The 25,024-nt window shown below is 31.5% G+C and overlaps 1 protein-coding gene and 1 long non-coding RNA gene across 2 annotated transcripts; both read right to left on the bottom strand.

Moving 5' to 3' along the window:
- Window positions 1–3,509: 3,509 nt before the first annotated feature.
- Window positions 3,510–5,406, bottom strand: LOC114267457 (uncharacterized). The gene is made up of 2 exons (XR_003630945.2): window positions 4,972–5,406; window positions 3,510–3,762 (listed from the first exon to the last, which is right to left on the bottom strand). It is a non-coding gene; the product is annotated as an uncharacterized LOC114267457 (long non-coding RNA).
- Window positions 5,407–15,310: 9,904 nt separating this feature from the next.
- On the bottom strand, window positions 15,311–22,249 carry LOC114267532 (polyadenylate-binding protein-interacting protein 9). The gene is made up of 10 exons (XM_028208573.2): window positions 21,386–22,249; window positions 19,727–19,837; window positions 19,569–19,616; window positions 17,691–17,763; window positions 17,481–17,593; window positions 17,278–17,337; window positions 17,024–17,071; window positions 16,854–16,922; window positions 15,736–15,797; window positions 15,311–15,639 (listed from the first exon to the last, which is right to left on the bottom strand). Exons 1-10 carry the CDS (start codon window positions 21,701–21,703, stop codon window positions 15,582–15,584), a joined length of 960 nt encoding a protein of 319 aa, XP_028064374.1. The 5' UTR covers window positions 21,704–22,249; the 3' UTR covers window positions 15,311–15,581.
- Between the last annotated feature and the right edge of the window lie 2,775 nt (window positions 22,250–25,024).

Here is a 25,024-nt window from a genome sequence, read left to right as displayed (position 1 = left end):
TTTTGTTGTAGTGTAATCAGCGTCCTCGGATGCCAACCCTACAGTTGCAGAACGAACACACACTTGGGATTAATAACTTAGCCCCTAATTATACATGGTGTGGTTCTATGACATTATCCTCATTAAGATGCCTTAAACTTGGCCTAGGAATGCCAAGGATGGAATGAGGATGCAAAAATACACTTTAAAACACTTTTCAAATTTTTTGCTGAAACAGGGGTCTTTCTTGAGCGTGGCTTTCTACGCTCGAGCAGACATGCAGGCAAAGGAGCTCCGCTCGAGCGTGACTTCCCTCGCTCAAGCGGGCTGTAAACTCATGAAAAAGTATTGGATGCACGATTTTCACGCTCAACGGATGCTCGACCTCCACTCGAGCGTGAGACTCAGATCCTCGCTCGAGTGTGAATTCTCTCGCTCGAGCAGACGGCAAAACATATGAACTTCTGAGCATATGTATTTCACGCTCGATCGTGACTTCCCACGCTCGAGCGGAAGTGCATGTACTCAGAGTGTACGCTCGAGCGTGAAGTCCTCCGCTCGAGCGTGGATCCAAAATCTGGAATTTCCAGATTGATTTCCAAACTCAAAGCTCAACTTCTAAAGCTACAAACTCGATTCTTTTGGTCTAATTTTTTGGAAAACATTTGAAGACTCATAGTACAACGTGTTTCAAAGATCAATTTATGAAATCAAGCCCAAAAGTAAGCCAATTGAATACCAAAACAAATGTAAATATGAAGATGTTGGCTTATTTTTCCTACGAAAGAAAATATCATAAATGCGAGCGTGCCAGCAAGGATTGAAAAATCCTTACAGATTAAATTCAAGCCAATTATCAAGCGATTGCGTTGACGGTTCTTTTGCCTCAACAAAGAGGACTTCAAAATTGCCAAAGTGTAGAGAAAAGAAAAATTAAAAGAAGAATGAAGGACGGAGAAGGACGATTGAGTGAACAATCAAAGTAATAATTACTTATCTCTACTCCTATGCCTCGAAAAGGAAGTGCATAAAATGCATCGAAATGAAAATGCTGAAAATAAATGCTTCGAAATATAAATCTACGTTAAACTACTCCTAAGATAAGGAAAATGACAAGAAATATTAAAATCAAGTGTCTTTGATTATGAATTCTGGATCCTTTACAATGTAGCCATTAATGGCTATTTATAGAAGAAAAAATACAGCAATAACTACTTAGTAACTACCCATTTCTTCCATCTTCATTCTTGTCTTGCCATGTGTCATTCCACTCATCCACTTTGTCCTCCCACCCATCCACTTTGTCCTTCATATTCTCTATTATCTCTATAACTTCTTTTAACTTCCAAATGAATAAGAGAATGCCACGTGTCCTGCAATTATATAAATAATAAATAATAATAAAAATTACAGATTTATGGCGCTAACATTACCTCCCGCGGCCCTTAAAAATGATGTTTACTTAAATTTTTGAAGGGCCGAACCAAGCACATGACTAATCTAAGCAATAAAATGCTTCGAATAATATCAACAAAGTGCTTCGAATGATATAATAGCACCAATGAAGTGTTTTGAATGAGTATGAAATTATGACTAGATGTCTCGAATGCTACTTATTACGGACTAGTAACAACCTTCGAAGGTGGTACAAAGGACCAAAATCATCTTTCGAAGGTTGAAAGTGCCGACCAAGGACAAATTACATCCTTAGAAATACCCAGCAAAGTTTCGAAGGTTCACAACCACTATTATTGTTTCTTCGAAGCTGTTAATGCAAGATGGAGTGCTTCGGAGCTTACAAAATTATGGCAAAAGAGCCTTCAAAGCAACTTTTGGCCAATATTGTAGTTATTCACATTTTGTATGTTCTGATTCATACATAATTAATGAAAATATTAATTTTGTGCTTCGAACCAGTTATTAATTCTTCGAAGACACCAAAACCGTTGTTCTTCGAACCAACTTATCATGCCAAAAACAGGCATTATTCGACAACTAATTAATTGTCATTTTACATATATTTGAAGAGATGTACACATTTCGAAAGTTTTCAAAGCTTTATACAGTTTCGAAGGTGAAGTAATCAACCTTCGAAACAACTCTTGATGTTTCGAATGTATCTTCAAAGCTTTATACAGCTTCGAAGGTGAAGTAATCAACCTTCGAAATAACTCTTGATGCTTCGAATGTATCTTCGATGCTTTGATTGTGTACATACAAACAACTGGCCATCAATTTGAAAAGATAAGCCATTCTCAACCATTTATTTAAATGCACAGGCTTTTTCTAGCCAAATTCATGCATTTTAAATTGTCATCCCTTGTTCTTAGTGCTTCGAACTCATAAGAACAATTTGTTAATTTTATTAGCCACATCATCAAAATTATATTTTGATGTGAACCACAAATTCAAAAAGGATTTTGAACACCAAAAGTCATGGTATAGTGTGACCATGAAAATTCATACTTTTTGACATTTTGAAAAATGTCAAAAATTTTGAATTCATGAACAGTGGCTTGTTCATTATTCTTGACCATGTTTGTTTTAAAAACATGACTTTTGCCGAATAGGTTTTCATAATTATTTGGCAAAGTGGGTTGTTTTTCCATGTTAGCTATTAATGGCTTATGAAAATCACCCATAGATATGTTATTTTCATGACTTGACTCTCTAGAATTTGGTTTTTGGACCCCCCGAGTCATACATGGAACATCATTCTTAGCCAAATTTGGCTTAAGAACATGCTTTTTCGTTGTGTTAATTTCATAGTTTGGCTCTTTTAAAACGGACTCTTGAACCCCTCGAGCCATTGATGAAATCAATTTTTTGCTTTTGCTATTTTTAACCATGGAAAAATTCTGAAAAAATTCACCAATTCCGGCCATTAAAGCCTCAATTAAAGACTTGGTAGTGAGAGTTGATAACTCATCATTCCATTGGCGAATTTTCATATCAAGTTGATGAATTTCTCCAATTAAATGGTGTCTTTTTTCTTCCACCAAATAATATTGTAAGGGATGAAAGTTTATTTCATCAAGAAAATGGAACTCTTCTTGAAGATCCAAAATTTCTCTTTCACGCCAATATATTTCATATTGACAAGTTTGAATGGCGAAATCCAAATAGTTTGTCATTTTTTACACTTGGCTGTCCCACCGGGCGTGCCAAAAATTGTTAGTTTATTTTTCCTACGAAAGAAAATATCATAAATGCGAACGTGCCAGCAAGGATTGAAAAATCCTTACAGATTAAATTCAAGCCAATTATCAAGCGATTGCGTTGACGGTTCTTTTACCTCAACAAAGAGGACTTCAAAATTGCCAACGTGTAGAGAAAAAAAAAATTAAAAGAAGAATGAGGGACGGAGAATGACGATTGAGTGAACAATCAAAGTAACAATTACTTACCTCTACTCCTATGCTTCGAAAAAGAAGTGTATAAAATGCATCGAAATGAAAATGCTGAAAATAAATGCTTCGAAATATAAATCTATGTTAAACTACTCCTAAGATAAGGAAAATGATAAGAAATATTGAAATCAAGTGTCTTTGATTATGAATTCTGGATCCTTTACAATGTAGCCATTAATGACTATTTATAGAAGAAAAAATACAGCAATAACTACTCAGTAACTACCCATTTCTTCCATCTTCATTCTTGTCTTGCCATGTGTCATTCCATTCATCCACTTTGTCCTCCCACCCATCCACTTTGTCCTTCATATTCTCCATTATCTTTATAACTTCTTTTAACTTCCAAATGAATAAGAGAATGCCACGTGTCCTGCAATTATATAAATAATAAATAATAATAAAAATTGCAGATTTATGGTGCTAACAGAAAAACAATTCAAAATCATACATGCATGAGTTCCTATGAACTCTAATGCTCTAAGGCATGATAAAATGCAAGATTGAGCTCAAGAATATGATCAATTCATGGATCAAAACCAAAATAGAAACATGCATGTGAGAATTTCATGAAAATGACTTCAAAACACTATGATATGGACATGCATGCACACAATGCATCATAATTCAACACTTTGAGTTAAAACTTAACTCTAATCTCCAATATTTCCATGAACCATGCAAGATGCAACTTAATTTCATAAATAAAAGGATGAATTATCTACCTTATGCCTAGAATTCCAAGGGTGGAAGCTCAAATATGCAAATTCCCTTCAATTCCTTCTAATTTTCCAAGCTAATTTTGATGAACTCAAGTTTTCTCCTATCTCTCTCTCTTTTTTTCGGTTTTGGCCTAGGAAGATGGATGAAAATGATGCCAACATATAACAAGGAGAATAAACAATGGCCTAGAATTGTCTACTAAGTGGCAATAAGGTAATTTACTTGAATTAATGTGATTTAACATTATTTAATTTAATTTAATCATTTTAAATCAAATTTCATTTAAATCTACCATAAAATCACATAAATTCTAATTAACACATAACACCAATCAATTTTCGATTCGGCCGCCGATAACGTCTTCAATTTGTAGTTCAAAATTAAAACGTGAACAGATTCATTCAGAAATCAAACAGATAGAAATACATTTAGAACAATACACTCCTACAATCAATTCAGGATTTCATTCTAATCAGTTACTTATCATGCTTAATCACATATTAGCACTAATCAGAGGTGAGGGTTGTCACACTAACATAACAAGTAGGAAAATGCACATTAATAAATACTTGTTTTAGTAGTAATAAAAATTAATGTGAAATTTATTGCTCAAAAGTATTCATAACAATAAAGCTCGCATTCGAAAGCATTCAACAAAAATTTCATATACACTCACGTAACAAAACAGTCTAATTTAAATCGTATACATTTTAGTAATCAATCAATATGATGTAATCACCCAAAAATTTAAATTAAAAAAAAAAAGAGAGAAAAAGTCTGAATATAATCTAACAAGAATACACAAAGAATTTCAGGTTTTGTTTAGGATTGAATTAACTATTTGTATAGATTTTTTTACTTTTGGACTAATTTAACCTCTTCCCACCGTGTCAATCCGTAAATAGCCGATAAAGTTCATCCATAGGCGGCATTTCCATGAGCATTCTATCAAAATCCTTGAACGACACTACTTTTGACATAATTGAACCACTGCCACCACCACCGGACCTTTCAACGACCTCACTTGCCTCTACCACCGCCCTTCCTCGGGTAACCAAGCCCCGAGAAGTCGGCTCAACTCCCCGGCCCAACCCCACAGTGGAATCTTTGCCAGTGAGTCTCTGAACGACGGACTTGAAGCTGGTGGCATCGGTTTCTACATACTCTGTATTGATGATCACTATCTTCACGCCACCAGACATGTCAATTGATCGATCTATATAACCGAGGTTTGAGAAGTGGGTATACTATAATGTCTGATGATTTGTTGAGACAGTTTGTTGATGATGATTTTGGTTTTGAATTTCAATGGTGTGAAGCTTTTATATTGGTTTCGCCGCCATAATAGAGAGGTGAGGACGAGGAAATGGGAGTGTACGGTTGGGTTGGGTACGGGGATGAAGGTGAGATAGGTTGACCGTTGAGAGAGGCAGTCTAGAAGGACCGTGATTGGGTCAAAGCACGCCATCAAGAAAACCCCCCTTTTTTCCTCCATGCAAGTGCTTTCAAATATAATTTTTGCATTTCATTTTTAAAGATAAATTATACTTTATTTTGATTCATTATCTATCAACTCCTGTTGTTTACACTTTCAATCAAATTATAATGTAACCATATGTTAGGAGGGTGTTAAATTATTTGATAAAATTGTCATGTTACTCTCATATTTTATTTTATTTTAAAAAAAAATCTATTAGGAACAAGGTGATTAGTGGTGGAGAGTTTAAAATAAAAAATTAGTGTGCAATATATACCGTATGTAACTTATCACCAAATTATGTAAATCTTCATGAATTTACATAAGTGATCTTATAAAAATACGTAAATTGAATACAAATTTACATAAGTCTTAAGTTTTCATGAACTTACATGAATTTGTGTTTAATTTACACATTTTTGTAAGATTATTTCGGTAACTTTGCAAAAACTTAAGTAATTTTGCATACCGAAACGTTTTCCTTAAACAATACAGTAGAAAAAAAAAAAATATATATATATAGGAGTAAAAAATGATTCACGTAAACGTTACATGAGATTTTCTATTAAACAATTTAACAACAAATTAACAAAAATTTGAAATTACAATTTGACAAAAAGTGCGATGATTAATTATTTTAATTAAGAAATAAGAGGTTAAAATGAGATTTAATACAAAGTGTAATTTATTCAAATTTTTATATAGACGTATGAAATTTTTGTGATGCCAACACATCATTTTCATAATTTATATAAATTTTAAAAAAATGTTGACACGCTATTTGAAATGTGTTTTCTCTGTACACACAAATAATTTTCTCCAAAATTTTTGGGAATTGGTACACGCACGTGACTATGAAGTGTGAATGTCAATATGAGCTTGGATTTTGGAAGAAGATGTCAACAAAATTACTTGGTACCTACGGAGAGGTGATAATAACATTGGAGTAAACCAACACGAATCAAGTCGATTCTTCCATACTTATGTTGATTCTACACAAAATTAAGAAATTCCTCCTTCTTCTTCTTCTTCTTCTTCTTCTTCTTCTTCTTCTTCTTCTTCTTCTTCTTCTTCTTCTTCTTCTTCTTCTTCTTCTTCTTCTTCTTAAAAAAGTTATTAATTGGTCAAAAAATGAATAACCCAAAAACTAACAACCATGTTTATAATTTTTATAATAAAAACAATTCTACTAGAAAAAAAAAGGAAAAAAAAAAAAAAAGACATTTAAGGCAGTTCCTTGTCAATTTTAAATTAAATATTTATTTAAAATAAAATTCAAATTAAGTTCAAATTTAAACATTAGGGAAAAGAAATATATTTTTAAAAAAGCTAGACCAAACTCCATTTGTATTGACAAGTAATTGATAAAATACATATTTTTTAAAATAGCAAAATTGTGTAATTAAGAGCTTAAACAGTAAGATTTGTCCTAAAATTTACGGTACTCATAGCTAAAACGTGAGTGGCGATCTTTATAGTTTCAAAATTGAACATGAGTCTTTTTAAAAAAAAGAAAAAAAAAATAGAAGATGACTATTGAAAAGTCACGAAATGAGCATTCTACCAATAATCAAAATTCAACAATTTACAATTTGTAATACTTAATCAAAATCCGTGGTATACGGAGAAAAAAAGATGAAGAAAAAAATGCAAAAAAATAAATAAATCACAGGTACACAAAAATGGGTTAGTTTAGAGGTAAAAACATATAGATAAGATCTAAAAAAAAATTTAAGTCATCCCAATAAATTATTAAAAGTTTGTTTGATAATTAATTTTAAATTCCGCGGGGGGGGGGGACTTGAAACACAACATAACCTTCATTTGAGATGTGAGTTGATTTTTTGATTTTTAAATTTTTTAACTATTGGGCAAATTACATATACCTCCCTTGAGGTTTGACTAAATTACAGATACCCCCTGAGGTTTCGGAAATTACATCCCGCCCCTTAAGGTTTGTATTTTCATAACAATTTGCCCCATGAGGTTTAAATTTCATAACAAATTACCCCCTAATTTGTTATGCAAATATAGCATTCAGGGGTGAATTTGTAATTTCTCAAACCTCAGGGGGGTATTTATAATTTAGCCAAACCTCGAGGGGGGTATATGTAATTTGCCCAAAATAAAATAATTATGAGTTGAATGTGACATTTTGTCTTATTATTTTTTAGCCTATTTTATTTTTTTTTTAGACTATTTTAACCCAAACCATTCATGCCAAATATAGCCATAAAATAATAGGAGGAGGGGCCAACAAAATCCACCAACATATGTGTTTGGATTTACTTTCGTTTGGCATTAGCTAATATAGTTAATTTTTTGTGTTGAAACTTTTTTAGTCTCGTTTGGTTTGAATTTTTTGATTTTTGTAAGATAAAAAGTGTAATGATTATGGGTTAAATGTGATATGTTGTCTTATTAACTTATTTAGGTCTCGTTTGGAGAGCGGCCCATTTAGTCAAAAAATTAAAAGTCACTAAAAAAGTCAAAAAGCCAACAACTTATACCAAAAAGTCAAAAATTCTCTTTTCTTTCTACTTTTTACACATCTTTTCGTAAAAAGTCAAAAATTCATCTCAAACATATTAGTTTTTTGGGCAAATTACATATACCCCTCGAGGTTTGGCTAAATTACAGATACCCCCTGAGGTTTGAGAAATTACGAATTCCCCCCTGAATGCTATATTTGCATAAGAAATTAGGGGGTAATTTGTTATGAAATATAAACCTCAGGGGGCAAATTGTTATGAAAATATAAACCTCAAGGGGCGGGATGTAATTTTCGAAACCTCAGGGGGTATCTATAATTTAGCTAAACCTCGAGGGAGGTATATGTAATTTGCCCTAGTTTTTTTTTAGTTCATATTTTAAGTCAAATAGCCAAAAAATTACTAAATTAACATGTTTGCAAATGAGACCTTAGTATATTTTGTCATTTTGTGCCTTTTAAACCTCAAAATGATAGCCAAACTAGAACTTAGTGATATTTTAACTTTTTATAAAAAGATATATAAAAAAATAAAGAGATAATATAATAACTTGTAACAAAATATATTTAAATATATTTATTCATTTTATGAATTTTCAATTTTGTCAAAACCTGTTTTCAATAGGGGCAACTACACACCGGTGTAATTTTTTTTAAAAAAAATTATAAGTATAATTATTAATATTTATAAAATTTATCATTAATTTATAATTATTTTTTTAAAATACCACTTATTTGATATTTCCTCTTTTCAATGTGCAGGTCCCATTCAGCTCCCTTCCTTTTTGAAGACTTTAGCCCTGTTTGGTAGAGCTGTGGGAAAGTGTTTATACCTTATGCCTAAACAGCTTATAGCTTATAACTTTCAGCTTAAGCTGATTTCCAGCTTATTCTTAAAGCATCTCCTGTCCCACTCAAAGAATAAGCTGATTTCTGACTTCCACAAAGGTATAAGCTATAAGCTATAAGTTAAACCAAACATATCAAAATAACTTAAATTAAGCTGAAAGCTGAAATAAGTTGTAAATAATTTCTGCCAAACAGGCACTTTAACACCTAGTGACATCATTTGTCCCCAGTGCTATCATTTCTCTCCCTGATATATGATTAATCAAACTCATATTTTTTATTACTTATAAAAGTAATTGTGATTTTGCCTGATTAACTCCCAAGTACATTTAATTTTTCATCTTCTCTATATTAAATAAGAAAAATGTTTGAGGGTCATAATTTTTGTGGTTCAAATGGCTTGAAATTGTTAAAACGACGTCGTTTTGACAATTTCGAAGTTATTTTGTACTTAAAACGATGTCGTTTTGACAATTTCAAGTCATTTGAGCCACAAAAATTGTGACCCTCAACTATTGCTGATTAAATAATTATTGAATCTTTAAATTTAATGTAATTTCAAAAGAAAATAAAGATTGAAACTGTTAAGGAACTTAATAACAAGTACTTTTAAAGCACAATAAATAAATCGAGACATTAAACAATAAATTCAAAACATATATATTTTCATTATCTTTAATTATTTTAAACATTTCTTATCTCATTCTCCAAAGTGAACCGTGAAAGTAGAGTTTGCTGATATCTGTTATTTGTGCACGGCTGTACTTGAAAAAAAAAAATTATATATCTATATATGTATAGATAAGCAATTCCGGACTACATAATCCAATTTAATGGTGCACTTATTATTATTATTTGTTTCGTTTTGTTTTGTTTTTATTTTTATTTTTTATTTTTTATCATGAAATGATGATGCACCCAATATAAATGGAATCATCATGACACCTTTTACTGTTTTCAACTCGTACATCATTCTAAAATTATTTAAAAAAAACAGAAAAAAGAAAAGGTTTTTTTATGAAGTCAAAAGTGTTTATACTTTATGCAACATACATATAAATAATCCTTAAAGTCATGATTTATAAAGCAAAATGAAATGATGGAATGACTTACAAACATAGGCTTTCAATTATTACAATAGGGCTCTGTTTGTTTATTGGATATAAAAGTTAGATATGAGTATGAGATTGGATATAATATGAGGTCAGTCTTACCTTTTTTTTTTGCCTTCTTATATTCTGTTTTTGGTTGCTCCTATCTCATCTAAAAGTTAAAAATAGTCACTCTCTTCTTGTCCCATCCTATATTATATCTTAATAAAGCGTAGCATAAGTGATCTCACAATATATATAATTCATCTCATATCCTATAACATATTATATTTTATCTTTATTCTTAAGTATTATATATTATCTTAAAATCTTTACATCCAATCCGGACAATCAAACGGGATTTGGGGTGCCGGTGCAACTAAGAGGCCCAGTCAATTTTTTTTTTTAATGAGAATATAATTTTATTTATTTATTTATTGAATGTGTTAGAGCATTTTCAATTATTTATAATTTTTCATCAAATTTAAATTTGATGAAAAAATAACAAAAAGTATATTCTAATAATTTCATCAAATCTATATCAAGAGATAATTTTTTCACCAAATTAATGATGAATCAAATATTTTTTACTAAATTTTCAGTAGTCATATTTTTACTTAAATTTGAAAATTTTTGAAAAAATAATTGGTGGTGATATTTTTTTTCTATAAATAATGATTAAAACATATTTTTGGGATAAGTTTAAAATTTTTCAAAAATATTTAATAAAAAAAAAGGGGAGACTTTGATCATTTCCATTCCATATATGTAATGAAAGATTTCCATTGCTTATTTAATGGCTATGAAAGAGGAATATGCAAATTTATGATTAATTTAAATTAAAAAAGATTATTACCTTCACTGTTGCAAATTTATAATTAGAATGTTTCATATGAGATCAAGGTTTTAACTAAATTTTCACACAAATTTAATCACAAAAGAAAGTAAGTATCAAAGATTAATGTTTGTGATTATATTTGAGAGAACCAGATGCTGAAGTCACAAAGCTGCCTCTTTTTTTCTTGGTTATAATGTTATCAAAGAAACAATTGACTTACTGTTACGATTAGGCTACATAAATTATCTCAAGCTAACTAATGATATTTTAGTTGTGATACAAGTGTTATCACAGCATATTATCTTAGTCTGGGACAAAATAATTTCTCATATACTTAAGAAAGAAAACCAAACTCAGAATAATTTTATTATTGGAATTATTTAGTCATGCAACAATGATAGAGAGCTCTAACTTTAAAATTCTAAAAAGAGTTCTAGTAATGTGGTAAGAGTGAAAAAATAAAATAAAATAAAAAAATAGACACACATATCATATCACATGTAGATCCCACTTCTTACCACATCACTAAAACTCTCTTTAAAACTCTAAAATTATAACTCTCAATCTTTATTCTTAACCATGCCCCTTATTGACTAATCAAACATGATCAATATGAGGTGTAGCATTCTCATAGGTAAACAAGGTTCAAAATATGAAAAATTGAAAAGATATAAGATTCCAAAGCTTGCCCCACCAATTCAAATTCAACCAAATGTTACAATGACTTTGGTAATAAAGACAAGTTAATTGACCATGAATATGAATTCATTTTTGTATTCCTTGTTTGTTCCCCAATTCCTACAACATTAATCCAAAGATTTGAAAAGTGGAAAAGTATCCCATACGAGTTACTTTCCTTGAACCCTCCAACATAACATCATCCAAACAGGACACACACTATAATTCTGAATTGTGATGGAGAGAGGGTGTGGTGTGGTGGGTCCAAAAACGCCATTCTCACTTGAGCAGTGATGATTAATGCTGTGTTTGGTTGGAGAATTTGGGAAGGGTTTTGGAAAGGAAAATGAAAAAGGTAGGTGAAATGTGTATAAAACATGCCTATATTTCATCTAGTTTCACACACATTTTTCCTTTCCCTTTTCAAATTTCTTTCCAAATCTCCCAACCAAATACAACATAAATGAAATTTTTGTCAAAAAACGTGAGTTCATAATTCCACATGGCTAGCTTGTCATCTTTTCTTGTTGGACAAAAAAATCATCACGTACACATTATACAAAAACAAAAAGTTTATGATCGGAAAATTTCTCAAAAATTTATCAAGAATTACAGAATAATAGTACATATTTGAAATTGTTGTTATGAATCCACTTTTTGAATGAAATAAATTTCAAATTCTAGCATCAACAAATTTTATGTTTAGTTATGATCCTATATGACTATAATTTATTAAATCATTTTTTTAAAAAAATTTAAGGAATAAAAATGAAAGTACTAGTTATGATCCAATATATGACTATAACTTATTAAATTATTTTAGGAATAAAAATGAAAGTACTTACATAACATTGGTTTGGCATAAATTAAAATAGAGTTTTTTGGTTAAAATAATTTTAAAAGGATAAAATAAGTTTTTTAGTCTAATAAGACAAAAGGTCACATCAAAATCATAATTATTTTTTTTTCACAAAAATAAAAAAAAACCAAAAAACTTATTACAAACGAGACTTTTTAGTCACAAATTAAAATAGTTAAAGTCAAAAAATCAACTCACATTCTAAACGAACCCGTAGTATACACTATTTTTGGGCTTTGTTTGGGAAGTCAAGCGTTAGGCTTTTTTGACTAAAATAGTCACAAAAAATAAAATAAATTTTTAGTCACAAAAAACAAAACACCACATCTAATTCATAATCATTACATTTTTTCTCTCATAAAAAAACTAAAAAAGTCAAAAGTTAAAAATTCTTTCCAAATAAAATTTTTTAACCCAAAATTAAAATAGTAAAAAAATTAAAAAATTAACCAACTTTCCAAAACGAATTGTTTCAGATCACTCCGTACTGTTTTTGAAAGAAATAATCATTAGAGGCATAAGGCATAATTTTATTTATTATATATATATATAACCTTACGTTTCTTATATGTATATATATATATATAATCTTACATTTGTGCTAAGCATAGCCAATTGGTTTGTCTTTAAAATTTTTCTTCCCAAAAAAAAAAAAACCCCTTACATTTGTGGGCATTGTTGAGTCAAATCATGTAATTGGTCCTTATTGTTTGTAGGTTTACAGTATAGAAACGGTCTAATGAGGTCTCCATACTCTGTGGATGAGATATTTTCCATCTTTTTTTTTTCTGTCTTGAAAAAGTTTTTTTTTTTTTGTAAGTAAAACTATTTTTCTCGTTATAAATTGATTTTTTAATATGAGACCCTATAAATAAATTATATTTGTCAAAAGAAACAACAATCAAGAATATAAGAGAAGACTAATATCAACTTTAGGATGCTTAGAACACCTCCATTTGATATGTCAAATTTAATATGACAATTTAATAATTTTATTTTGATATAACAAATGAACTCCACCCAATGTGCCAAAAGTTGACATGGCTTTTGAAATCACCTCTTCATGACAATTTTGACAGAAAGACCACTTTTTTTTTCTCAAATAAAAGAGTATAAATTTTAAAAATAATAAAATAATACATTTGACGTATCGGATAAAACGTTGCCATGTTAAATTGACATATACCAATTTGTCACTTAAATCCTTAAAAAAAATTGATAGAGAGCTTCAAAAGCTCTCTAACATGAGCTCTTGTGATGTGGCAAATAAAATAAAATAAGAATAATAATAATACACCGGCCAAAACATTACATTATTATATGAGATCCACTATTAGAGCTCTGTTAGAGCTCTCAAATTAAAACTTTTAAACATTATTGAACTCAATAGGACTAAAATGAGAGACATCAAAATTAAGGAAGAGATTTAAAGTCGCGTGCTTACTGGGCCTACACTCAGTTTTCGTGGAGAGACTAATTCCGGTGACTAGGCCCACATTAACGTAGTCTCGCACATTTTGGTGAGGTATAGGTTGAAGTGGGTGGGTTTAAAATACCTGGTCCTCTTTGGTTTGCCTTAAAATCAGACTCAGCCCAAAGTCAACCTCACCCACTACAAAAAGAAATTCCTTGAGATCTAATTCAGCTTGATTAGCAGTTTATTAAGATCTTCATGATGAAGTGAGAGAGTAATGGCAAAGCAAGTGATCCTAACAACTTACTACTGTGAGTCTGGTGAATATCATTTTCCCAACTTGATTGCCACAAACTTAGGGTGTGTTTGATTGGGAGATAAGGGGAGATTATTTATTATGTGAATTGTAATGCAGGAGAAGCATCCAATCCGACGTTTGTTTTTTTTTTTTAGTCCGCCGGGTAATGGAGTCCGGTTGGACTTCTTATTCTCCATATGGGGAATTATACTATCCTAAGGGGGGCGTAGGATAATTTTGGAGGGACTATTTACTGTTGGAATTAGGTGGTGAAATGATCATTTTGACCTTCTACTATTTAATTATGTATTATATTTAGTAAAATTTAATAAAATTTAATTGTCTCAATTTAAAAATAAAATAATTTTATTTAACTTTTTATTGATGTTTCATTTATTTATTTTTTAAATAATTTTTTATAGATATTTTATTGATGTTTTATTTTAAAATTTTGTTTATATTTTATTTAATTTCATTATTTAAATGTTAATAGATGTTTTATTTAATTTCATTATTTAATTATTATTATTTTTAAAAACAAATTTAATTAAAAAATTAACATATATTTTTATTGATATTTTATTTATTTTATTTTAAAAAATAAATTTATTTAATTGTGTAAAAAATAAAATAAAATAAATTCTTATTTAATCTAGCTAAAAATAATTAAAATATTAAAGATATGTTTAATATTGTTATTACTTAGTAAACAATTAAAAAATGGTAAAATAGTTTTTGTTCACATGTAATCCCATGAAAAAAACAAACCCAGGGGATTCACAGTCCCAGAACTCAAATCCAATGGATTCTAATCTCCCTCTTATCCGGTCCATCCAATCAAACACCCCCTTACGGAACAATATTGAGATTATAATCAAAAGTGTGTGATAGAACATAAAATCCCTCCATGTAATCATTTCCCCGAGCGACCAGTCAAATTTTGAATGTAGTAGGTTTTCACCTTCACATATATTGTAAGACGAGCAATATGTAATCTATTTCTACACCGACCTTTTAAAAAAGTTGCCTTCCTCAAAGGTCATATGGGGTCCGATCTGCGGACTTTGAGGGGAGAGGGGAGAAAAGAACGACACCACCACAAATTCGCAACATTACACCATTGAGATGACGTAAATTTTGAAGTACCTGCACAAGCAAGACTTTGCTCCCAACAATCAGATACTAACTTAACCAGGACTACCATTATCAAAATCGATAGATTGCATTGTGAAAAGAAAAAAATATATATTTAAGTTAAAAGTTGAACGGGACCATCCGCCCGAAAAAAAAAACTTCAATTGAAGCAGGGCTACGATTTTGTTCAGTTGCAAGGAAAGTAACTGTTTGTTGTTGCTATAGAAATGACACAAACACTGAAATGAAAGAAAGGTTCAGCACTCCATCACTGGAGTCTTTCTCAACAGGGGAATACACTGACTTCCATCCAAATATTGACTCAGCCTCCGGGAAGTAGTTAATGTACTGCAGGGCGAGGAGCACGTGGCCTCACAGGGGTCTTTGAAGGACTTACCCTACGTTTATTAATGGAACTTTCAGTAAAAAGAACATTTGTCTGTTTAATCAGAAAAAAAACTCGGTAGATACAGCTACTGTTCTGTAATATTTACCTAATGGGTTCGGTTCCCAAGAGCCTCCCGCTACAGTTCAGTGCTTCAATGGCACTCTCTGCCTGCACGTAAAGTAGAAGAATCAGTTTTGTAGACGAACCCAAATGTTGAAAAATATTCATATGTGATACCTTTTCTTATTCCTTGCCTCCAATTTGTAGACAAACAAAGGAAAGCATAAAAGGAACAATTTTCCCATAAGTTTATCCATTTGCAGTTCATTATTGTTATCCATAAATAAATAAATAAGGGCTTGATATCTTCCACATTCTAGCGATTTTCCCATTGTGTTTACAAGAAAGACTCACTTCATCTGATTAATAAGCATATGCTCTTATTTTGATTGGAATCAGATCTGATGTCTCCGTCTACTACTGCTCTTTAGGAAATATTTCACTACTAGAGATGGAAAGCAAAGATCTACTATCAAGCTAAACATAATTAGTTTAACTAGGAAAGATAAATCATATCAAAAGGTATGGTCATGTAGAAGCAAGACAGATGTTGGAAATTTTAGCTTAACGATGTTAAATGTTTCAAATTTCCATACAAATCACAACACCTGATAAATCATGGGTTCAACAAAGTTAACATACAAATAATCCAAGCCCTGTTTTATACTAGGAATGCTAATATATTCATTGTCTTGAGGGAGACATTGTAAAGGATTTAGAAATTGTTAATGCCTCAAACATACACACATCGAGTGTAACCAACATAAATGCATAAGAGAACAGGTTTAATGAGCAATATTTAAATTTTGTTAATAACATGAAATACAGATCCAATTGTCCACCTTAAATGAATCACATTTCAACAATTTATTTTCCAATAAAGCTAAACATTGAGCTAAGCAACACGTATGCACCCATAAAGTGACGTAGATATCAGATGGATGATAAAGCCTCAATCCTAAAGAACAAAACTTAAGCAAGCGACTTAAGAACAAAAGAAGTCATGCCGATAAGAAAACAAGATAGCAGAAGAGCACTCATATGAAAGGATACCATAATTTCCCATACATAGCAGAGCAATGAAGCCATAAATTACAACTGAACAAGAAGAATCTAAGCAATAATTGAGTTATCCCTCAAGTTGATACAGAAAATTGAACTCACCACAGCAAATTCAACAAAAGCAATGCGGGTTGAATGCACATTATCCCCCAAAAGCCTCAGGCGAGAAACCTGCATCAGAGAGAAAATTTAGCCAGTACTTGAAGAAAACTTCTTACCTACCTGATTGTGGGAAAAAAGAGAAAAATACAAATTTTGGGCTCTGTACTGACCTCGCCACAACAAGATTCGAAAAATAACTTGACATCAGCTTGAGAAACCTGTGCATTAACAACAAATTCTTTTTAATTATCTTATGAATAGAAAATGAATTCTTTCAACACGCAATTTCTCAATTACCTGTTGAGAGTTATCCAATCACAATTTTCTATGTACAAGTAGGAGAACAAAAGAACCAACCTAGAAAGCATCATATGAAACACAATGATGAAATCATAAAAAGTAAACGGAATATTGATGTATATACCTGCTTATCAATATTTGTACAATATACAGTCCTTGCACACATCTCTCGTTCATCTTCTGACTGTATATAAAAAATATTTGAAGCTTAAAAGATGGAAACTTCCATAGACCTAAAATTTAAATATTAACCAAAAGAGAAGAAAGCGTGTTGTGGAAGCATTTTGCAGACATGAATACAGCAGAGATGGCTAGAATTATCCATACCCTAGGGAGAAATGTTGGATTCACAGGAAGGATAGCAGTTTTCGAAGGTAAGACCCTAATTTGATAGAAACCTATGATTGTCCCACAGAGGTTGAGAGCTTCTCTTGCACCTCCTGTCAAATTATTTTTACATGAAAAGTGACACACGAGAATCACAAAATCTATTTTCAATGGTTTATACAGATTTTCAGCCCAAAACAACCAACTTACGCTCATCAGCAAACTCTACGAATGCAAAGCGAAGAAGTGAATGTGGATCGCCACAAATTCGGCAATCAACAACCTTCAAAGTAAACATACAAAAAAAAGAATGTCAAAAAGGTTATAATACTGTTTCTAACACATCAAACATCCAAGAAACATAATCATATTGTCTAGTATCTACAGAAAAAATTGTTTCTGCTGAGTTAGGGAAAATATATATATTTTTTAAAAATGGGACAGAAAAGGACAAATGGAAAAAAACAAATTCACTTATAATGACAAATGGAGTGACAAACCACTAGTAAAATACAATAATTCACCAATGGAATGAAAGTCTTAAATTGAGCACTTCAGCACATTTTTAACGACATCTAAAATGGCACAAAGTTGAACATAGCTATATACAGCAAGGAAGAACAACAAGATCTTAGGCATAGCACTATGGAACGATGTTAAAGCAATTATTGGACCTTGTATGGAATTCAGATGCAACACTTCTAAGAAGTAAGCAGGGTAATTCACAAGTCTCCTACAAGAATAGAAATTATGAGTGCAATATCTCTACTTTGATCAAAATTAGTTCTAGTGGTTGGATCAGAAACAAGTGATACAACATAACTGTTCTCATAAAACACTCCAAAAGGGCCCATACAAGAAATACTTTCAGCGAATGCATGCTATGGAAGATGAGATGCAATGATGCACAAAAACCATGGATTCAAACCAATGTGTGAACAAAAAGTTACAAAATCATTTACACAGCATGCATCTGCCACGAGAGGACATCATTGGTAATGATGCGTACAGCAAAAAGTTGAAACAATAAATGGATTAAGTCAATACAAACCCATATATGAACAACATTCTACAGAATGTACTATCACCTCAATACAAACACATTTATGTTTTTATGGATTTTATTGTTGCATGAGCAATATTTTGATATCTTCTGTTGATTGTTGGGGTATTGTACTATTTATGGATTATTATCTTTTATCAATTCTCATATGTGTTTCACGAGATATTCTTGTTGACTATTTTGAAACGAGTGTTTTTTATGTCATATACTTGGCCTAGAATGACATATAATTGGTCTTGTGTTCTTTGTCATTGAAAACAATTTGAAAGAGTGTGCCCAGCATAAAGCAGCTCTAAGTCCAATCAAGCGGGGTACTGCTAGAAAGGCGTGCTCAAGCAGGGTCACGCTAGAATCGCGTGCTCGAGCAGAGGCATTTTTATTTGTACAAATTCCAAAGAGGAATGCTATAGACCCACAATTCACCCCACAGTGACGGGGCAAAGGAGTTGGGTTTTACACAGTTGAGTAAGTGACAAATCAAATTGACAAATAATCTACCATGTCTTTGTAGGTAAAACTAAGGGAGATTTTTAAGGTAACCTGAGGTGGAATCACCTGTCGCCTATTGTCATGCCAAACTTTCATAAATCACAACAAATATAATCCATGGATCTTATCAACACCACATGTATTCAAGTTCTTTCCAACAATGCATTTGTTTTAATTGTGCTATTCCTTTCTCTTTCAGTTCTTACCATAAAAACAAAAAATGTTATAACAAAAATGGATAATGATAATAAATAAAGGTAGATAATAAGAATTGAATAGAGACATGTGAGTCACGAGGCTGATTGCCCTCTGTGGATGCAAAGCGGCAACAATAAACAGGTACAATGTTAGTATAAAAGCTTCAGACGTCAAAAACAATAATATCCAAGTGATGCACCAAGTTTTTTAAAGAAGCAATTTCAAAGTAGTCATTTAGATACAGCCCAGGTTCGCACTCACCAGAGCACTCAAGTAGTTAGTCATTTATCAAACAGATAATACAATGAATTAACTGCTGTTCAAGCAAGAAAACTTACTTGTCCACATTTACTACTAAATAAGGCAGCAAGCTGCTCTTCAGTGACCTAGTTTGAAGTGAGAAGAAAAAAATTTGTTAAATGAAAATTATCAATTACATAGATCAATTACATATTTAACAGTATAAGCACAAAAGTTAGGCTTGATTTCTACTTACATTATGATCAATTTCAGAAACATACACAGTTCGCCTAATACTGTCTTCTCTTTGAGCTCTAAAAGCTCTCCCATTCGACCTCCTCCTCCCCTGGTTACCATTGTTTCTTCTCTGGCAAAACACAAAAAAGAAATTTCAGGAAGTCTCACAAAAAAAGAACACATACAAGCAAATACAATACAAAAGTCAATGTGTCACAAGAAACTTAGTAAATGCTTTATTAGTAAAATCAATCTGTTGTTGAATGTTGAACAACAAACCACACTAAAAAGAAAGGAGTAAAATTATTTTCAGTCGAATCACGCAGTTTAGAAACTTACTAAAAACAACAATTAATAAAAAAGCATGAAGAAAATATATGTTAAAACCCATGATGACTAATATTAAAACATAAAAGTATAACAAATGAAAATGGAGAAGAAAATCACAAAACCCCATTCACCTAGAAAACAAAAACCAGCAAGTCAGAGTCTAGCAATTGAAAACAGCATTGCAATGACATAATCAGTAGTTACAACAAAACAGATAAATACATAAACTAGGACTCCACACAGATAAATTAAGACAAGAAGCAAAACCGTACAAAAGCCAACAATCTACAATAAAAAGCACATCCAAATTCAGAAATCCCACTTCAAAACACATTAAGGTTGTGTTTGGATCATGGGTTTGGGTAGGATTTGGAAAGGGAAAGGAAAAAGAAAAGGCGAGGAAAAGGCAAGGGATTTTATATGTTTGTGCCACATTTTCTTCACCTTCTCCTTTCCCTTTCCAAATCTCTACTAAATCCATAATCCAAACACAACCTAAGCAATGCTAGTTGGAAAATGGTTAAAAAAAAGATCACCAATGAGGACAGAAATGCATACCAAAACCTGGAAGCTTCATCTATTTAAAACCCAAAAGGAAAATATGAGTTCGGAAAATCGATTTAAATCATATTATTTTATTAACCATGCACCAAGATGGAGCAAGATCACACAATAAACCCCATAAGGATAAAAAATAAAAAATAAATAAAAAAAGAAGAAGAAAACAACAAAACACTCAAAGAAGACCTGTTCTATCAAACACACAATGCATACCGAATTTTAAAAGGCAAACAGTTATAAACAGGTAGATTAAAACCGGCAGTTGGATAACCACGAAAACGAGAAATTCAATCCTAAAGATCCCTATATACATTGTAAACACGTGGCAATTCAGAAATGTTAATCGAATCACATTAGAAAATGGCAGATGGATTGTACGGATTAAAACCCCATTTATGTGAACACGACAAGAAGAATGTATCCGTTTCCGACAAATTGAATGTTCATAATAATTCTCCTAAGACATAAACACGTCGATTTGGAAACTCAACATATATTTAGCCAATGATTAACAAAGATGAATATGCACGCAATTGAAATCATAAAAAAGCATGAATTTGCAAGCAACAAAACAGAACACAAGAAACACGGAATCTTCAACACAACCACATGATAATTCACTAAGCAGAAATGGGAATTTCACAGATTAAAACCCTTGAGCACTGAACTGTCAACAACACATTCCAAAAACATAAGATAAAGAAAACCCATCAATCAAATGCAGAATTGAATCAAAATAAACAACAGATATGGTAAAATTAATCGAAAATCGAGAAGTGAATTATACCCTTCGATTGTTTGGGTAGCCATCAATTCCCAAATTCTTTTGAGTTGGAGAGAAATTGTTGGGCAGAGACTGATCACGATTACGATCATGCAAGTAAGATGAAGGAAAGAATTCCTTCGCGAGGGGATTCAGCTTCAGCTTCGACAGCATGTCGACAATGTCTTGCATTTTGAATTCCGATTTGGAATCAGAGTTCTTAGAATCAGTAATCACAGATTCAGCATTACCATTGGCAGTAGTGTAAGTGTCTGGTGAAGAAGACTCAACAACAGGAACTTCCACCACTGCCTCACCAGTCACCTCCGCACCAGCAGCCATGGAATCCAAAACCCAAAACCCAACAACAAAAAAGACTCTAAATTTATAGAAAATTCTCTATAAAGAGCAATTCTCTCTCTCTTTCTCTAACCCAATTTTGCTCTGCATAGAAAGAGACTGGGGTTTAACAGATTTGGGTGATTTAAAGTGTATTCTGTTGGGATTCTTGTTTTCTCTACATTTATACACAAAAAGCCTATAGACACAGGTGGTGTTGTGAATTAGAGATGAGGAGAGAGAAAGTGTGAATTAGGGTTTTTGAAGAAATTGATCACAGGTGTTGTTGTGGTTTTTCTTGGTGGTGGTTTTATGGAGGAAAAACAGGTGGCCTTTGGCTGTGGCCAAGCCCTGTCCTTCTGTAGAGAGAGAAAATGAGTGTGTATATATTTGTATGTATATAAGAGTGAGTGTGTGTAGAGAGAGAGAGAGAGAGAGAGAGAGAGTTGAAAGTGCATTAAAGTGAGGGACGTTAAAAATGGAGGAAGAGGACAGCTAACGTAGGATGTGTTGGAGGCCCAACTTTTGTTACTTTGTGTAACAATAGATATGTCATTCATAACTGCTTTCTTCTCAGTTTGTTGGGATTGTAATTTTTATTTATTTTTCATTTTTTTCCTTTATTTTACTACTATTTATTTTCTTCTTATCCTTTATTTATTTTCTTCCTATCCATTATTTACTGATTACTTTTTTTTTCGTAAAATATATTAATTCTTGTTTTCACTGTTTGAAGTCACGGAATCAGAAATTTGACTTGTTCTTTTGGGAAGAAAAAAAAAAAAAATTAACTTTTAACTTTTTACTTATTTTGGATCATATCACCTTTTACATTTTCTACTCTAAAAAAGACAAAATAGACTAAAAAAATCAAAAAATTAACTTTTTACCAACTTCTTAAAATACCACTCTGTAGAGCTAACTTTTGGCTCTTCTTCGTCACAAATTATTCTGATACATATTTTTTCGCAATAATATGATTTCTTCTTGAATTTTTGAATTATCAAAAGATATTACTTTAAAGAAACAACAAAAAAATATTTTGCAGAGTTTTAAAAATCATTTTCATAAAATCAAATAATGGTGAGTGTTTTAAACTTGTTTTGGTTTCTGAGACCAAAAAAAAAAAAAACAAGTTATTTGTAACTAATTTTCTCCTTAATTGTAAGAAAATATTAATGACAACTCAAGTGGTGTCCTTTAATCTAGGATTTGAGTTTTGGAAGGTTAAAAACACATATAATTTTTTATCGAAAAAAATTATTATAAAATTTTAAATTTTGATTTATACCAACACAAAAAAATAAATAATATTACTGTTAATCGGGCATTCTTTGTCAACATAATTAAGAACAAAAATATAATTAGACATATTTCTTGTCTACATTAACTTATCAAAATAACAACTATTATTATGTTTCCATCTAGTAAAGTAAAATATTTGAAAATGTTGTAATCAACCCCTTTCATAATTAATATATATATAAACATCTATAATAAACTTGACATCAAAACCTTAATTAATATTTTTCTCAATAAATAAGATCAAGTAACTTATTACAAAATCATCTTCTATGTTTTGTTTTGAAAAAGAAAATTATAATTGAAAAAATATATTTTTATGAGTATGATGATAATCAATTTTAATAAGTAGTATTAAATTTTATTAATTTATTTTAAAAATGTCATGTTGAAATAGAGAATATCTTTATTTCCAAACAATATTCTTATTTCTAGAGAATGAATAAACAAGAATAAATGCAAAATAAGATGCATAAACAAATTAAAGTGTAATTTATAAAAGAAGAAAAAAAAACATAAATGACACATGAATATAAAACAAGAATAGTAACAAATAAAGAATACAAATAATTTTAAACAATATAAAAATATAACAAATAGAATATATCAACATTTGATAAACTTCAATTTAAAAACTATTTTTAAAATTTTATAATGTAAATAATTTTAAAAGTACGAACTAATAAAATTTTAAGAGTGCGAACAACTCCAATTTAAAATTATCTTATTTATTAGTATAATAAATATAATTTAAAAAAAATTTAGGATGCGACTGTCCCTGCCCTCTCCCGCTAGATTCATCCTTGCTTTAATCTGAATAAAGGCGAGAAAAATCCTTAGACACATGGAAAAATATAGAAAAATACATAGAAGTGTTCAAGAATGTATATGTATATAAAATATATATATATTAAAAAAAAATACTAAAACTTTTTTTTAAACATTTTTTAAAAAACTTTAATGACAACTTTGCGAGTTATCCTTAGCCTGACTCATTTCTAAAATAGTTACTTGTAATTGCTGTGGGGTAGTTTTTGGAACTAATATTACAAGGATGGAAAGTTTCAAAATTCAAGCCTTCAAGGAGTAGTCTCACCTTTGGATGTGTTTTTATATTTATTTATAATTCATCTCTTTTTGGGTGACCTTAGGGTAATTTATATGAATTGGGCCGAGCTAGGTAATGGGCCGTTGTGAGCCACAATAAGAAGGGCGGAGTAAAAGGGCCTTGGCGTTAGCCCGGTCCCCAAAAGACCTTGTTGTTATCCCGATCCAAGAGAGCATTACAGACAGCCCGATCACCACACTCAAAGTTAGCCCGGTCGTGGCATGTTGTGGTTAGCTCGGTCCAAACCTTGCTATTTCTTAGCTCGGTCTAAACATATCATGGTTTGTACAGGAGAAGCCGAAGTAAGAACAATGAATGGAAGAAACCGAACTGGATTTAGTTCGGCCTACTCTGCGGCTTAGCATAAGCCATGCTTACTTCGGTTATATTGGAATCTGACCATGGTAAAACCATCTCACTTGGTTTAAGCAGTGAGGGGGGTGTTGAAGGATGAGCATTATCTTTCAAGAATGTGATTCCTAGGAGGACTCTACATGGAGGAGTAAGAGTCCTACTAGGATTATGTCACACGGAATCTATAAAAGCTCATAACATCACCTATGAAGAGGTAACACAACTTTGATTCTCGAATACACTGGGCTTTTGTCTATTTGTCTATTTTGCTGACTTAGGCATCGGAGAGATATCCGGCACACACCCGTCGGCTAGCTCACGTTTGTGTTTTCAAGGAATAAAGCGACGTCGTACGGAGGAGCGCAGACTTGATCAACAGGATTATACGAGAATGTTTATTTCTTTCTTGTACAATTGGCACCGTTTGTAGGAATATCAGACAAAAAACAAAACCTCTTGATCAAGTTTCCTTCGCTAATTGAATGGCTCACAACGAAGATTTGCCACAATTCGCCATCGACGGACAAACCCCGGAGGGGGGTGAGAGGCGCGAAGGATTG

The sequence above is a fragment of the Camellia sinensis genome, chromosome 8, assembly GCF_055761805.1.
Source record: "Camellia sinensis isolate YWXY chromosome 8, ASM5576180v1, whole genome shotgun sequence".
Lineage (NCBI taxonomy): Eukaryota > Viridiplantae > Streptophyta > Magnoliopsida > Ericales > Theaceae > Camellia > Camellia sinensis.
The sequence above is the reverse complement of the archived record's forward strand: the minus strand, read 5'-3'. Positions and strand labels throughout refer to the sequence as shown.

What these genes read in the sequence shown, in the direction of transcription:
- LOC114267532 (XM_028208573.2), bottom strand. Translation starts at nt 21,703, where the DNA reads ATGGCTGCTGGTGCGGAGGTGACTGGTGAGGCAGTGGTGGAAGTTCCT. An exon ending in ATCCAACATTTCTCCCTAGG is followed by an intron (nt 17,338 to 17,480) that starts GTATGGATAATT and finishes TTTTATATACAG; the next exon opens with TCAGAAGATGAACGAGAGAT. An exon ending in TCGAATCTTGTTGTGGCGAG is followed by an intron (nt 16,923 to 17,023) that starts GTCAGTACAGAG and finishes TCTCTGATGCAG; the next exon opens with GTTTCTCGCCTGAGGCTTTT.